Raw genomic sequence first — 17,061 nt, forward strand, 5'->3', positions numbered from 1 at the left:
TGTCGCACCCCTACGAACGACAACCCTCAGAAGTCGAAACTTGTGCGAGCTAAGGATTAACGAGGTCTTACCCTTTAATGTGTGATTCCTAACACGGGTTGGACGATAGCAAGTGAATATCGATCGTTCAAACTAGGGCTTGAACCACCGACCAACACGGTAGTCAATTCGAGTGAGTGAACAAATCACCCACGCCGAACCGCTTGGCTACCGACCGATTTATAGTTAGTCTCCTGGTTCTAATGGAATTTGAGATCAATAAAGGTTGTATCAATTTTCTTTAAAATAAAATAAATAAAATAGATTTGGCTAAGTATTGAAAACTTCGACAAAAATTTGAAACAATTGATAAATAAAGAAACGGATCTTAATTTCATGAATTTGACAAGTATTTCTTGTATTATATCTGGAAAAACCTTATATATATATATATGTTGATGCTGCCTTCATTTGAAAGAAAAAAATAGGATTTTCAAACGAACATTAAAGATCGGAATGAGTCTGAGTTAAGATGTTTTTTTTATTGTGTAATCCTGGCAGTATATTTTGTTGTTCCATCAACTTTTCAAGTTAAAAAAGTATATTTCAAAATTAACAGACAATTGTGCTGATCAAAAACATGGATCGAAAACTTCATAAGTTGAGAAACTGCAAAAAAGTAAAGACTAGAACCATCAATAAAGATGACTAACCGAAAAAGATGAAAATGAATTATATTTGAAAATTCAGTATGCTTATTTTCAAAAACTACTGTCATAGAGAGAGACAGAAGAAACTGTCGTTACAGTTTGGAGAGGTACCAACTATACTTTGATGGCATCAGTCAAGTGACCGAATGGGAGCACAGAACTCATAATTATTTTATGTCGATATCATAATGAGTTCTGTGACTAAGATAGTTGAGAATTGATCTCTCTTATACCCTTTCAATTTATATATAGTAAGGAGTTCTGTGAATGGGATACGGTAAATTAACGCTGTCATAACCATAAATTTCGAAGTAATAGACGAGTGCTTCAAACAATGAACAAGAAAACAATAATGTGTAGTATGCTCATATAGTTTTATGCAATGTATGATATTTGTAGAAGAGGTTTTTTAAAAATGAAGGTTTCTCAACATTTCCTGGGAAAATGGGTATATGCCTGGCTGTAACGGATTACATAATTCCTACACCAAGATTTTCGCCAACGCAGTCACTCAACTTTTTCATTCTTGAAACACCCCCACGCTTGATTACAAATTATTGTTTGGCCGCCCTTATGCTAAAATAACCCCATCAAAACTTGACTACTTTCTGCCTGTGAGACTTCAGCCACAAATAAGCGCTGAACAGGCAGCTAGCTGTGAGGAGGGAGATCAGGACTGAGGATGAAAATACGAAGTTTTGCGTTGACAGGCAAACCGAGTCGTTAACGACAGTTCTTTCGGCAAGATCTTCGGGAAGCACTACTCGTAAGTGCTTGCCCATCATCACTCCGTCGTGTAGGGTGGCGTTGAAGCTGTAGAGGTCTCTCTTTCGGCGCTTCGCCGGTTCCAAGGCTTGGTCAGGATTGGGACACATCTCGCAGTCGGTTTTGCAGAGCTCGATGTTGCACTCAATCATGATATCCATGACGTCGGGGAACTTGAAGGCGTTGAAGTAGGCGAAGGCGATGATGGTAGCTCCTGAAATGAGAAATTGTTATGGGTGAAAACGCCTCTGTTAAAGGTATAATCACATTTGTCAGTCATTTCTCAGTTGTGGCTTTGTATCATTCAGTAAAAACCAGTCGGTAATTCTCATCTGCAGAATGTCTGTTTCTCCAGACGAAGAATTAGCTATGATAGATCATGCATCATTGAAAACTGATACCAACACAGGATCTCATGAAAGACGATTTTGATAAGAGAAAGTATTTTCAAGAACATATGATGTCAAAATTAGATAAAAAAGCGATCCAATAAGAACATATTCTGTTTCTTGTTGAGTGCACCTACAAACTTTACGGTCATGTTAATTGTCAAATTTGCCGCTATTTATTAAGGAAAATGCTCACTGTATGAGTGAAGAACCTTGGTATGTAATACACCGTGAATATTATTGTTTGAGCAAGATACGTTTTAGCCATTTTGTTGCATTTCAAATTTCAAGAAACTTTCAACTGACAGTTTACCAGAACTGTCAAATGACGAATGAAAATAGACAGCTAACGTTTCATAACTGAGAGTTAATATATCAAAACTGATACAAAATTTACTGCTAAGCATGAAAATGGCCTGTCAATACTGGCTTCACAAACAAAATATGAAAAAGTTAATATGACTCGGCCGATAACTCATTACAACTCTTATTAACTATGAAGCGTTACGAAGTTCGCCGGGTCAGATGGTCTATAATATAATTGATGATACAAATTACGAAAATCAAATATTAATTGGGCATTAAAATAACCACATCACTTACCTGTATTGCCGGTATTCCTCGTCTTCTGGAACGCGCCGAACAACTTGGGTTTCAACACGCAACCGTTGTCGTCCGTCAATGGCACAATATTAGCTCCGGTCGAATCCGTAGCCCTGCAATCCTTAACTTGGATATCGAAACCAGGATCCCCAGAAACGGACACTACAAGAGTCATCGGCTCTCCGATCTTGACCAAGCCGGTAGCCGGCTGACCAAACGGACCTCTGCCCAATTGAATATCAAGTTTCGCCATGGCGGTGTCTCCACTGAAGGTGACGATCTCCTGGGTGAGCATTCCAACCATAAGACTGACGCTGAGTTGCTCTTTGAGATTGCCTTCCCAAAGGCATCGGACCGAGCGGATAGTGTCCCAAATTTCCTGGATGCCTGCTTCGTTCTGGATGACGAGCACATTCTCTAGGTAGCTTTTTCCTAGGGTGTCGAAGGCGTTTATGAATTCGGTTCCTATGAGAGATAACGAAGACAATATATGAAATGATCATTTTATTTGTTCACTGTATTGATCTGCGGCTGATATTAGGTCTTTATTTTACAGAGGGGAACATAAGAAGACGTTCATTTTTCAGCTAGGACACCTGATAACCAAGTTAGCATCACTATCATCAGGCATCATCAGGAGATACTCATCAAGAGATGAGATACTCATCAAGAGATGAGTATCTCCTGATGATGCTAACTTGGTAAGCTGAGCGCTCGTCGAGAATCAATATTTGTGCTATGGTTTGCAAAAAGCGTTTTCAATAGAATGTTTTCGATTTACTGAACCAATTCAGTAGATAAGTAAAGCCAGTACGGTCCCCAAGATGGCCGATGTTTTGGCGGGAGATTCAAATTAGGTATTCCCGCATAATTTTGAACCTGGCGCGCATCCTGAGCCAGAACCACGTGACAGGCGTGTTATACTGACTCGGTGTCAACAACTTGAATGCCGAATGGTAGATAAATAAAAAGTTATTGTGATGTATTACTACAAAATTTCCTTACCACACATGTTCAAGTTGACAGTGAAAGTATACTTGGTTTGTCCTGAATTCTCATTGACATATCGGCACTCGGGCATGTTGAAGTAACCTTTCGAGTAAATCACCCCATCAAATACTCTGTTGAACTCCAGATTTATTGTCATCATCTCCTTGCCGCATTCGACATCTATGGCGTGGATGTGGGGTGGATGTCTCAGGTCATCGTCAATCACTGTACCCAAGAAAATGAAATTGTAAATACTATAAATATTTGGTGATATGTTGATCGTTTTTTAAAGGTTAGAAAGTATTTCACAAGGTTTCTAATGAATCCATCATTTCTTCTGGTTTGAGTCTCATGGAAGGGTTTTCTAGAGATCAATAAGGTCTTCAGGGATTTACGTGGGTTAGTATTTTCAGTTATTCAGTGGTTACAATTGAGACGGGTAAGTTATTCCAGTTTCCGTATTAGACAAGGCAGTTACGTTATGTTGTGTGGGAAGGGGAAAGACGATGAGGGAATTAGTTTCATCGCGCCAAATGAGTTTTCATAAAGAGATAGACGACTAGAAATAGAGTATTAGTATTTGATTTGGCATTTCAGTGGTTTCTTCTATGTGAGTCACAGGGGTGCATGAGCCGACCTGCTTAAATCTCTATTATTTCTTTTTCCCTCCATATTATTGGTAAAACTTTTATGAATCTAATAATTTTTTCAACTTTTGATTGATAGAAATTATATTAAACTGTACTTTGCGTTTTCTAAAATGATTCTAAGGACTTAAAAATGATCTATTTAATAAGAACCAATCTGGAAAAATTAAAAGAAAGGATGGGAACTGAAAGCTCAACATCACTTTGTTCACAGTACACGTCGATGTACATCAAATTAACCATAGTGTGCCTCAGGGCTCCACTTAATATGATTGATAGAAGCAAAATGTGATTCACAATAAACAAGTTGAACCCCAATAAAACTCAACAGATTATTTTCTTGAATTCCGATCAGTCAAGCTGTTGAAATTATTTTGGATGATAGCTTAGGTTGGCAAGTACAAATCGACTGTCTATGTAGTAAATTTTTCTCTATTTGCAGAAACCTTTGAAATTTACATTTTCATTCTTTATAATCCACTCACTATGCAGTATTCAAATCCCATTTGAATTATAAAGTCGATTGTTCCACAATTTCCCCTACTCAAGATGAGGTAGGGTAGAACAAATAAACTAAAACTCTGAACATTAAATGGGAATAATAGTTTCTTGGTTAGAGGATGTGAAAAAGCTGAGATACAATTATATAATCCCAGAATAGAACATCAGTATGGTGAAAAAAGTAACAAACCAAAAGAGTCTCTTAGGAGTTTGGTGCTATATCCTCCTGGTTACTTGGTTAGAGTAGTTGGAAAATGATGTTTCCAGATTAAAACAAGACTAGCGGTGCAGGAAGCAACAAAACATGTGAGTCTGGTTTGATGCCATATCCTCACAGAATATATTTAATACCTTCTGGTTCTGTTTTTCCAGGTACGTAAGTTCCTGGAGGCGAAGTGAATTCGGGAGGTGATGTGGGGCCTGATACATCCCCCGGAGATGTGGGGTAACCTGTGGGTGGTCGTGTCGGGAAACCTGGAGTTGCCGTTGGGTAACCAGGAGTTCCTTCTGGGGCGACCCTGTGGGAATACCTGGTGTAACTCCTGGAGGTGGGGCCGTGGGAAAACCTGGGGTTACTTCTGGGGGTGATTCGGTGGGGAAACCAGGCGTTACTCCTGGAGGAGGAGCAGTGGGAAAACCAGGTGTAACCCCCGGGGTGATGCCGTGGGAAAACCAGGTGTTACTCCTGGAGGTCCAACTGTGGGGTATCCAGGTGTTATTCCCGGGGGTAGAGCTGTAGGGAAACCTGGTGTTACTTCAGGTGGCGACTCAGTTGGAGAGCCTGGTGTTACCCCTGGAGGTGATGCAGTGGGAAACCCTAAGAATTCTGTAACCACTTCTTGGGGAGGAAAAGTTGGGCTAACACCTGCAAAATCAATATCGTTAAGTAAACCGACAGAATAAATATTCTCATATGTCGGGAAATGATTACACTGAACTCATAACTTTTCAACATTACTGATGTTTGAGTATCTTCGGAATCCATTCGAGTTTGTTGAGGCAGACAGGTCTTGTGGAGACCTACTATAATATCGACATATTTTTATTAGTAGAGACAAAATACTGATTTGAAGTCAAAAAGTAGAAAAAGGACAAGTCATTGATGTACAGAATCAAAATCAAAAACTATGGATTCAGAATCGAATCAGTTATTATTGAAGTTGAACAATCTCGAACACCAAGAGATCAAAATTGACCTTATTAGTGATGCGACCCCATGGTTACCAACTGCGGTAAAAATAATGACATTTGACATTAGCTAATGAATAAATAACCAATCTTTTTGAATTCCTTCTGCATTTTCATCTTTGGGACTATATTTTCTCATAGCTGATTCTTCATTCTGGAGCCCCAACTTCATATAAGACGATTGGAAATTTCTTTTCGGCCATATTCTGCAAATCAGTTTCTCATTTACCAAAAATGAAAATTCAGAAGGAACTCAGAAAGATATGTTATTTATTTATTGTCAAATGTCATTATTTTACCGCTGTTGGCAACCATGGGGTCGCATCACTTAATAAGGTCAATTGATACACGAGTAAATTTATTTCGTTCTATGACGTAAGTGAAATGTTATAGGTTGTCAAAAATGTTATGCTAATATAGTGTTTTACTGACTTCATGGGGTGGAAATGTTGATTATTCTCCAGGAAAGTTTCAAACCGTATGTCATTCGGCCTAACTTATTTAAATAATTTTTTATTACAACTAACACTTTCGTTTCAAATGTCACTCTACAAAACCAATATTTGTCGGGTGATCAGACTGTGACGTTAAATGTTCCAAAACATTAGTTTTTTTTCGTAATTTTTCTAGGAAAAGATGAGCTCTGAGCTTCATTAATCGGGGCTTAAGCTTATCAAACATAAGCGAATCAAATTTTCCATTCGACAGCTGACTGGAAGTTCACTTTGTTAGTTTTTTCAGATTAATGTGTAGTTCTGTATACTCCACGTTCGTATCGTTGAATTATTTTGCCAAAAATTCCAATGATAAGTGTTTGTGTTTATTGATAACATTCTTGTGGTGTTTGACATGGAGCTTTTCTGAAATTTTGTTTTTATTAGTGATCGATATAATTTGTTTTTCAAAAACCAAACATTTCAGGTATCTTCCGCACATCTAATCAATTTAGAAAGTAACCTTTTTAGGGGGTAAATGATCATATGAAAAACATTTAGAAACACTCAATTAACAACATGTAATTTGTAATACAGTCCATTCCAGTTGAAAGGAGCCATTTGATAATGAGACTGGAAAATCGTGAAACACAACTTTAGTTTTCAAGGGAAACCCTGGTCACGTAAAAATCAACCTCTTGCCAGCTATAACAACCCACCTGTCAAAAATTTCAATCGAGAATAATAGTCGAATGACACCTTATTGAAAGGTATTTCAATTCTGTAAATAACTCAGTAAAATGTTTGACATTACAACGATAAGCATAAGTGTCAGAGAACAATAAAATAACTTTTTTGAATTCGTATTGGATTTTGAAGTGAAAAGTGAACCTGAACATAAAAATTTCGTTTATTAAATGTTTTAACTGATCACCATTAATTTACATATAATGATATAAATGAGCTTCTATTTCCTCCCTTGAATTCTGAAAAATATCAGGTGTCAGTAGCCTACAGCACGTCCCGTAAATAATCTGTAGTGGTTGGCTGTGTATATTGTTAGGCTTTTGTTTTCAATCATTTCCATAGAACAATGTCCAGTGGAGTCAAATCGAGGAATCTGGGTGGTCATTCTGTATAACTTCTATTTCCAAGTTCCAAGGGGAAGTTATTATCGAGGAATTTTTGGACATCGGTATTACACTACGCAATGAGGAAGAGCTCAGTACATTGAATAATCTTTCACTATTCAGGGTTGATTTAAAAAATAATAGTGTGATGTGAATTTGGCTTGCCATATTAGAAATCGAATCACTACACAATTTCAAAACGATTGAACGACCTCTCAAATAAGGTGACACTCGATAATTGTTTCCATTTAAAATTTTTGACTTGAGGGTTGTGGGGTGGAGATGGCAGACAAGGGGTTGTGTTTCATGATTTTTTAACAGCCTCAAATTCAAATGACTTATTCAAGGTGGATTTTTTTAATATATATATGCACTGTATATGAAAAAATCTAACACCACAAAAACGAGTATTCTCACCAATGTTACAAATTTTTCGAAGATCCACCATAGGCTCAAAGGCACGCTTTTCCAAAAAACGGCTGGGTCCACTGAATAGTTTCAGAGCTCTTAGGAAGGTTCTCAGCCTGCTCAGCCATTCTTTATAGATGGACTCGCAGTCAAACCCTTGGAATAGTGAAAATAACCTAAGTGATAACGACCCTGTGTTGTACCCCCTCGCCATATGGGAGAGTCTGACTTCAACGAGCTCAAATAAAAATGTACTTGTAGAAATTTTGATTTTGAATTTCCACTGCCAATTTTCAAAAGTTTGAACTGGGTTAATGCTAACTCTCTTTCACTGTCTGGGGGTACATTTCCATCAATCGGTGCTTCAATTAGAAACCGAAATCAATTTTGCAAAAAGCAGGTCGTCGAAATATTTTTCGTGAAAGAAACATATTTCACATATACCTACAGAAATAATTATTTTCTGACCCATCCCGTGGTAAGTAAGGAAAGTACACAGTTCAATTGTGAATGATTCTAGTCGAATCAATAAAGTCTTTTTCCAGAAGACCCCTAAAACAGCTTCGGTGTTGGTATTTTTAAAAATGACTGTTTTTCTCTCATATTATTTCAAATCAGAAATATATCCAAGTAATGACAGAATATATCTTTACACTTTCCGAAGAAAAAAAAATTAAAACCAATACTATTAGTCAGAAAATGAAAACAAGAAATATAAAGAAGTTGATCGAAATCGAAGCTGTTTCTGAGAGTTTCCTCTGTTGCACATATTCATTGAAGTTACTAATCATTTGGTATGAAATATTTTTACTGTAGACATGCTGTTACGATGATGCATCTGTTATTGTGAAAATTTGTAATGATTTCACCCTTGTCAGTGCACGAGTCCAGCCAGCTAGACATTTTATGAATAAATAAAGACTGAAGTTGCCATATCCGGACCATTTTCGTTATTTGTGGTTGGCTACCCTGAAGAAAACATCAGTAGTGCTAACCTAAACCATAAATGAATGGTGGGATTTTACTGTCTCTCAAAAACAATCCTGAGTATAGACTTCCCCTTTATGAAGACGCCATAAATAAATAAGATTGACAGATGAGACGAGATCTATAGTAGGGCGAAACAGCTCTGTTTGGTATTGATCAGTATAAACCCTGACAAGAATCAGGCAATACTGTTCACCCGGAGGATGGTAGACCCGGAAGGAAACGTCATCTTCAATAGACAAGAGATTCTCTGGACCAATGAAGCTAGATACAGCTAGACCACCGAAGCTACTGATGATAAAGACCGTAATACTACCGATAATCCTGCCTGGGGCCAGTGCGCAGCGACATACAGAAAACAGATCCAGTCGTTTATGAACGCGTGAATAAGGGCCGCCGTAAACGCTACAAGATATGTACCGAATAGGTACATATTCCGGGATCTAGACCTGAACATACACTACGTGGACACATACATGAAGAAACAGGCAGAGGACATGTTCGACAGAATTCGAGCACTCGACAACCCAGCGCTAAGCGACTTGCCTGTGTTGCCAACTGGATGAACTATAAAGTCGCTACACATGAACCAAAATTCCGGTACACTGCTTCATATTCCGCTAGCTTGTATATCTCATACAATTTGTAGTTTGTTATCGTTCAGATATCATAAAACTGAACTGTCACTAATGTCAGGAAACAGGATCATGCTAATTTTCAACCGCGCAACTCAGTAGATGGTACGTAATTTTCTAAATTTACAGCAGTTAATTTTTGAAAGCTGTTGTCTCAGCAAATATTTCTTATCTTGAAATAATGATTTTGAAAAGTAAATTCGCTACAGGATGATAGTAATGAAAATATCCAAAAATATTCTTCTTCTCTTTCATCATATAATGGCCTCAGCTACTAAGACTATAACGTATTGATTGTGCATTAAATTATTCAATTGTCAGCTGTCAGTTTCGAGTGCTGTCCACTGCCTCTTCTTCTTCCACATTTTCTATTATTGATTATTTGTAGAGAATTTCGCTACCATAGCGGAATTCCGCTACGGTTGGCAACTCTGACATAACGCACTAAAAAGGGATGACCCCAGATTCCGAGAGAGATACAAACACAGGAGGCCAACGAAGCCGAACCAAAGACCACCCCCGATAGTCGCTGTCAAGCGGCTCCGGTAAGTATAGAAGTTTCTAAACCAGTTCAAACAATTTCTTTTCCAGACTCACTGAGAACCAAAACTCGTTCGCGATTAAAAAGACACTCGTCTCCGGTTAGTTTTTGGGGACCCCATGCAATAATTCAGTTAAGAAAGTCATGAAAAATCAATTTAACAGATCAGAAAGTAAAAGCACCTAGCGGCTGACTTTCGACCAAAGACGGTCAGATGTCAGTCTTGCTAAAGTGCCCATCAGTAGGATTGAGTACCGCTCCAGGAGGAGCGGGGATGGATGGAATGTTTTCCTCACAAAATTTTTTTCTGGGGCAAAGTTTTTACTCCAGGGCACTCAACCCGGGAGGGGGCATGGTATTAAATCACGAATGTTGTTGTTTTTGGGCTCTGGTATCAGCTGCAGAGGGAGACACAAAGAGATTTCCCACTCAGAGGTCGATGTCAACCAACACGATCCTATTTTGGATCGGATAGTCACGTGTGATGAAAAGTGGATCCTCTACGAGAACAAGAGACGTTCAGGACAGTGTTTGGCCTTGATGAGCTCCCCAGACATTTTTCAAAGGTGAAAATTTACCAAAAAAGGGAATGGTTACTGTATGGTAATCAGCCGCCGGTGTGGTTCACTATAACTTTCTGCAACCGGACTAAACCATCATAACAGAGTCTGATTGTGAAGAAACCGACGACATATACCTACAATTGCGTCAGCAGCAGCCGGAATTGGTCAACAAAAGAGGTCCTATCCTGCTCCACGACAATGCCCATCCGCACGCTTCATAAATCACCGTCCGAAATTTAAAGAGATTGAGTATCGAAGTCCTGTCTCATACACCATACTTCCCTGACTTCTCGTCAACCGACTACTATCTTTTCAAGCACTTCGATAACTATCTCAAAGGTAGAATCTTCGCCAATCAGGACCAGGCAAAACGGCCTTCATCAACTTCATTGAATTCCGAGCATACAATTTTTATGTTGACGGAATTGATCGACTTTTGTTACGTATTTACTGAGATATTATAGTTTTAAGTAGACTCATAAAAACGAACAAAACTTTTGAAATAACCTTGTAGTTGTAGTTGTAGGAAATTTATCAGATGAGTTACCTGCATATATCAATATGTATAATGTAGTTTCCTCGTGTTGAAGTTATATTAATATGTTTCACTCATTATTAGACTGTTAATGTTATAACATGTTCTTTTCGTACCAAAGTGGTTAATAGAGATTATTATTGTTATTGATGTTACAAACCTGGGCTTCAAAAACCCACGAGATTTTGTTAACTTCAGTCGTGTTCTAGAGTTTTCTATGAATTTGAAAGTAACTCATGGGATCATTCCAATCAAAGTTTATGCACGGAGATAACGGAAACTGTAAGAAATAGTCAGTTGAAGCAAATGAGTGTACCAGACACAGATCATCAACTCCATATATATGCCCTGAACCAGGTGTTGGGTACCAAAGTCTCTGGTGCACACCGGAAACTTTATGAAAGGACCATCCACGAACTGCTTCAACAAATTAGGGATCCGCTAATACAGGGCTACTCATTGGACAGTGTCCATTGAGAGGATACCTGAACAAATTAAGGCTATACAATGGAGACCTTAACTGCGGGCAATGCAACAAAGGGACTGAGACAGCTATTATTTTTTATGCCAATGAGGAAAACAATTCACGGACACCTCAGATTTTTTTCAAAATATGACGTATATTGAGCAAGGGACCTGTAGGAACTAGTACAGCGCTCAAGATTATTGAACAAATCAGATTATGTTCAAAATAATATGACGTACATTCAGCAAGGGACCTGTAGAAACTAGTACAGTGCCCAAGATTATTGGACATCTCAGATTATGTTCAAAAGAATATGACGTACATTCAACAAGGGACCTGTAGGAACTAGTACAGGGCCCAAGATTATTGGACACCTCAGATTAAGTTCAAAAGAATATGACGTAGATTCAGCAAGAGATCTGTAAGAACTAGTATAGGGCCCAAAATTATTGGAAACCTCAGATTATGTTTGAAGAATATGATGTAGATTCAGCAAGGGACCTATAGGAACTAGTACAGGTTCAAGATTATTGGACAACTCAGATTATGTTCAAAAGAATATGACCTACATTCAGCAAGAGACCTGAGGAACTAGTACAGGGCCCAAGATTATTGGACACATCAGAATGTTCAAAAGAATATGACGTACATTCAGCACGGGACCTGCAGGAACTAGTACAGGGCCCAAGATTATTGGACACCTCAGAGTATGTTGAAAAGAATATGACGTACATTCAGCAAGGGATCTGTAGGAACTAGTACAGGGCCCAAGATTATTGGACATCTCAGATTATGTTCAAAATAATATGACGTACATTCAACAAGGGACCTATAGGAACTAGTACAGGGCCCAAGATTAATGGACACTTCAGATTATGTTCAGAAGAATATGCCGTGCATTCAGCAAGGGACCTGTAGGAACTAGTACAGGTCCCAAGATTATTGGACACCTTAGATTATCTTCAGAAGAATATGACGTACATTCAACAAGGGACCTGTAGAAACTAGTACAAGGCCCAAGATTTTTGGACACCTCAGATTATGTTCAAAAGAATATGACGTACATTCAGCAAGGGACATGCAGGAACTAGTACAGGGCCTTAGATTATTGGACACCTCAGATTATGTTCAGAAGAATATGACGTACATTCAGCAAGGGACCTTTAGGAACTAGTACAGGGTCCAAGGTTATTGAAATTGGTGTCAAGAAAAAGATTAAAGAAAAACCATGAAGTTGCTGTGTTTTCCGCACACTTGGGAGGCAAGGACAAGTCAGACAGCTTCCAAGTAATCAAAAATGGCTCACAAATTCACTAACTTCTTTCTCTTACAGTTTCCGAGAAGAGTCATCTACTAACATTTCAGAAGCTTTATATAATATTCTAGGAGTTCACTACTAACTCTCTGTCGACTCTGTGTGAGAAAAGGACATTTTACGATTTGATAAAAAATACAACATTCCCTTAATCAACACCATCTTGTTTACCTGGTTTGAAAGAGATTCATACGGTTGATCAGGAATCTTGTATGGGTCATTCCACTTCATTCAAATACATTTCATTGACTTTGCTAGGGTAGCATAATGTCAATAATCAATTTCGTAATTTTCTAACCTTTATTATTAATTTTATTCAAAAACTACATCTGGTCTAAATCAATCAGTTACCTTCTCTAGATTTTTCGGGGTAATTTTAGTCTCTTTTAGAAATAGATTTAACATTTCATCGTGAATGAATACCAGGAAGGTTTACTATCGTGCTTAACATTATTATTATTGATCGTTGTTTAATTTACTACTTTGGAGTTGGTGGTTGTATTTTTCAACTGGCATGACGCTAAGGAACATACCTTGTTTTGGTGATTATGGTTATTCGAGTTAGGCTGTTAAGGGCGAAACTTTTGGAGCCAGTCTCTTTATTAGGCCGTGAAAGTACTTGTGGAGGAAGAGAAGATAGAACTTGGTGATCGAAACACGTGTCGAGGTGTTAAAATAACGGTAATATTCAAGCTGTGAACTTCATGCCTTAAGTTTTAACCTCTGTTTGACTCCAACAGAATCGGCAGGGTGTTAGTAGCTGACGATAATTCCTAGTATATAAGTAGGATATGAATTTCCTTATATGATGGTTGAGTACTGTTAGGTTTCTCCAAGCTCCCATTTTATTTACAAAACCAACCTGGTGGTGGTTGCGTGGGAACTTCGGGATATTCTGGCGAAACTTCTGGAGCTTCAGACCCCGGGGTGGAAAACCCGGTAGGTTCTTGAGGGGGAATGTACGGTGACGGTGTAAAGATACCAGGAACGCTAGGTCTTTCTGTCTCTAGAGGCGGTGGGGTGGAGTATCCTGGCCGTTCCGTCGTTTCTAGCGAGGGAGGATACGGGGAAGGTCCTTCGGTGGGGTAACCTGTGACGCTAGATGGGGGTTGCGGTGGGGTGGGGTATCCTGGCCGTTCCATCGTTTCGATCGAGGGGGGATACGGGGAAGGTCCTTCGGTGGGGTAACCTGGGAAACTAGATGGGGGTTGCGGTGAGGTGGGGTATCCTGGTCGTTCCGTCGTTTCTAGTGAGGGAGGATACGGGAAAGGTCCTTCGGTGGGATAACCTGGGAAACTAGATGGGGGTTGCGGTGGGGTGGGGAATCCTGGTCGTTCCGTCGTTTCTATCGAGGGAGGATATGGGGAAGGTCCTTCGGAGGGGTAACCTGTGACGCTAGATGGAGGTTGCGGTGGGGTGGGGTATCCTGGTCGTTCCGTCGTTTCGATCGAGGGGGGATAGGGGAAGGTCCTTCGGTGGGGTAACCTGGGAAACTAGATGGGGGTTGCGGTGAGGTGGGGTATCCTGGTCGTTCCGTCGTTTCTAGTGAGGGAGGATACGGGGAAGGTCCTTCGGTGGGATAACCTGGGAAACTAGATGGGGGTTGCGGTGGGGTGGGGAATCCTGGTCGTTCCGTCGTTTCTATCGAGGGAGGATACGGGGAAGGTCCTTCGGAGGGGTAACCTGTGACGCTAGATGGAGGTTGCGGTGGGTTGGGGTATCCTGGTCGTTCCGTCGTTTCGATCGAGGGGGGATACGGGAAGGTCCTTCGGTGGGGTAACTCGTGACACCAGATGGAGGTTGCGTTTGAAAGCCTGATGGCGGTGACGGGGGAGGAGGCGTGCTCAGACCTTTTGGAGAATTGGACGTGCATGATTAAAGGTGTATCTTCACGAAGGCGGAAAAGGCCACAGGAAATTATTTCTTATATCACCTTCGGGAATCAACGTAATTCACTTACCTGCTGGTACTGTCGGGTAGCCGGGCGTTTGGGTGACTGGGGGTTGGGTAGGACCACTTGGATAGGGGAAAGGTGGTTGTGGAGTGCTAACTGGTGGGTAACCGCCGTCGATGAAATTTCCGCTTTCGTCGGTTCCGTCGCCATTCGGTCTAGGCTGGAACGGTCTCGGTTTTTCCGTAATTGTAGGAGGGAGGTATTCTCTCAGGCCACCCTGTCGAACTGAAAGAAAAAGGTAATCAGTAACTGGTATATTTGGATCTCCTGGCTAATGACTCCGTCAAGAAAGGTTTTTCAAACTAGTATAGATTCCAAAAATCGATGGCATTCAAACCCAAAAAATTGTGACATTGTAGTACCTTCAATGCTTCATGAGCACGACAACATGACATCATGTCCTTGTAATTTCTAGTTGTCTAAAATTAGAACTGAAAGTAATGAAAATAAAAGGTATTTTTTTTCAACATTAATAATAATATTTATTTGTGAAGTATTTCAAAACAGACTAGATGGTGGAATAATTAAAATCAATGTAGAAACAAAGAAGAAACTATGGAACTATGGCAGAAATATCTGAGGAATGTAATAAAATAAATTTACATTCAATACAGGAAAGAACGAAAGACAATTGTGAAATTAGTAACCCGAGCTGAGCAAACATTCTTTTTTTTTTAATTAGGCACCATTGGCTGCTACTTCCCAGCTGGGAACGTCAATTCTCAGTTATATTTTTTGGTATAGGTTACTTTAATTTAACGTATTTTGATTCGGGCCTCATCATTCAATAAGCGTCTTAGACATATTCAGTGCATACAAAAATTACAACCCAACTGATGTCTACGTTCTTATGTTATCAACACAACTCATGTCAGATCGAAACAAAAGATAACAGAATACTAACTGTTGAATAAATTATGAGTAGTAGGAAGGAAAATGGAAGGAAAATGATTGCTAATGTTACAAGAACAGATAGACATGGAAAAGCAAAAATACACGAACACCAGGAGGAAGGTGATAATATCAGCACATACGAAGTTATAGAAGCCTTATCATGTTTAGAAGTCGGAAAGTTCGCTGGGCATGATAAAATTACTCCAGAGATGTTGGGAAATTTAGGAAATATTGGTACATATAGAGATTCCGACCAAAATATTTAATATAGCTTGGAACACAGGTACCTCAAGACTGGGAAATTGGAATCATTTCACCAATATTAAAAAAAAAGGCGATACAGGTAATTGTGATAACTACAGAGGAAATACATTATTTAGAGTAGTGTTCAAAACTTTTGGGCATATAATAGAACGATTATAGAACTATGTCTTATTATATCACAGCCTGAGTCGTTTATGGGCAAAGAGAAGACTATAAGAAAACCTAGTTGTTGCTCTGTAGGATTATATTTACACCAATCTCAACCTATGGCAGCGAGAGGAAAATATGCTCAAGTAGTTTGGTTCTTTATGTAGGATTCCACCACTAACACAAGCAAATCTACCAGCTGAGCAATTTGCGTCCCACTCCGCAGTCGATTTTCTGAGAAAGGTACCACCCAATATTCCCATACTAGAATCCACAATGCCGAGAATTTCTTTTCGACTATGTCTAGTTAGGCGAATTTTGAAACAGCTTAATATTAACAAGGCGTCTTGTCCTGATGAGGTGCTCCTCAGATCGTATGTCACCCATATTTTGAATAATGCAATCGAGAAACATAGGGAGTCAAGAGCTGTTGCGCTTGATATTTCTAAGGCCTTTAACCGTGGCATGAGGGTTTGTATATGGGTCTCCACCTTCCTAAAAGAACGTTGGGGGGTTAAAATGGTCACCAATATGTCTTGGCACAAGACTGGAATTGCAAAGGCTGCTTTTCAAAAGCTGTAGAAACCTGTAGACACTGTAGACACCTCAGCAATTTTTGATGCTTCATAAAGCTCAGATCAGAGCTTCTTTGGAGAATTGTTCTCATGTATGGAGCTCCTCCCCTAAGCATACACCGAAGCTGCTGGATTCCATCCAGAAAAAAGCCATCCGCCTGATTGGAGACGCGAACATTACTTGGAACCATGATAGTCTGGAACATCGAAGAAATGTTGGAGATTTGTCTCTCTTCTATAGATACTTTCACGGGAAGTATTTAAGTGCCTTGATACATTTGATTCCACCAAGAACGATACATATCAGACATACGCGACGGACTGTGGCTGCTCATCGTTTTGAGATTCAACTCAGTACACCTCGAACTTCACTGTTTAAGAACTCTTTCATTTGGAGAACTACGTGTATGTGGAATAAACTTCCTGGGAACGTTTTGCCAA

The 17,061-nt window shown here is 39.5% G+C and overlaps 1 protein-coding gene across 1 annotated transcript in view; it reads right to left on the reverse strand.

The window, feature by feature from the left end:
* Positions 1-1,044: 1,044 nt before the first annotated feature.
* The window catches only part of LOC111505000 (uncharacterized), a 54,348-nt gene continuing 38,331 nt past the window's right edge, over positions 1,045-17,061 (reverse strand). Inside the window, 8 exon segments of the mRNA XM_074179549.1 lie at positions 1,045-1,668; positions 2,447-2,911; positions 3,452-3,661; positions 4,936-5,200; positions 5,202-5,449; positions 13,649-14,279; positions 14,470-14,636; positions 14,747-14,965. Coding sequence (XP_074035650.1) covers positions 1,280-1,668; positions 2,447-2,911; positions 3,452-3,661; positions 4,936-5,200; positions 5,202-5,449; positions 13,649-14,279; positions 14,470-14,636; positions 14,747-14,965 — 2,594 coding nt within the window. The 3' untranslated portion in view covers positions 1,045-1,279.

The sequence above is a fragment of the Leptinotarsa decemlineata genome, unplaced genomic scaffold (assembly GCF_025532065.1).
Source record: "Leptinotarsa decemlineata unplaced genomic scaffold, Ldec_3_MD MMD2_tig00026282_RagTag_RagTag, whole genome shotgun sequence".
NCBI lineage: Eukaryota > Metazoa > Arthropoda > Insecta > Coleoptera > Chrysomelidae > Leptinotarsa > Leptinotarsa decemlineata.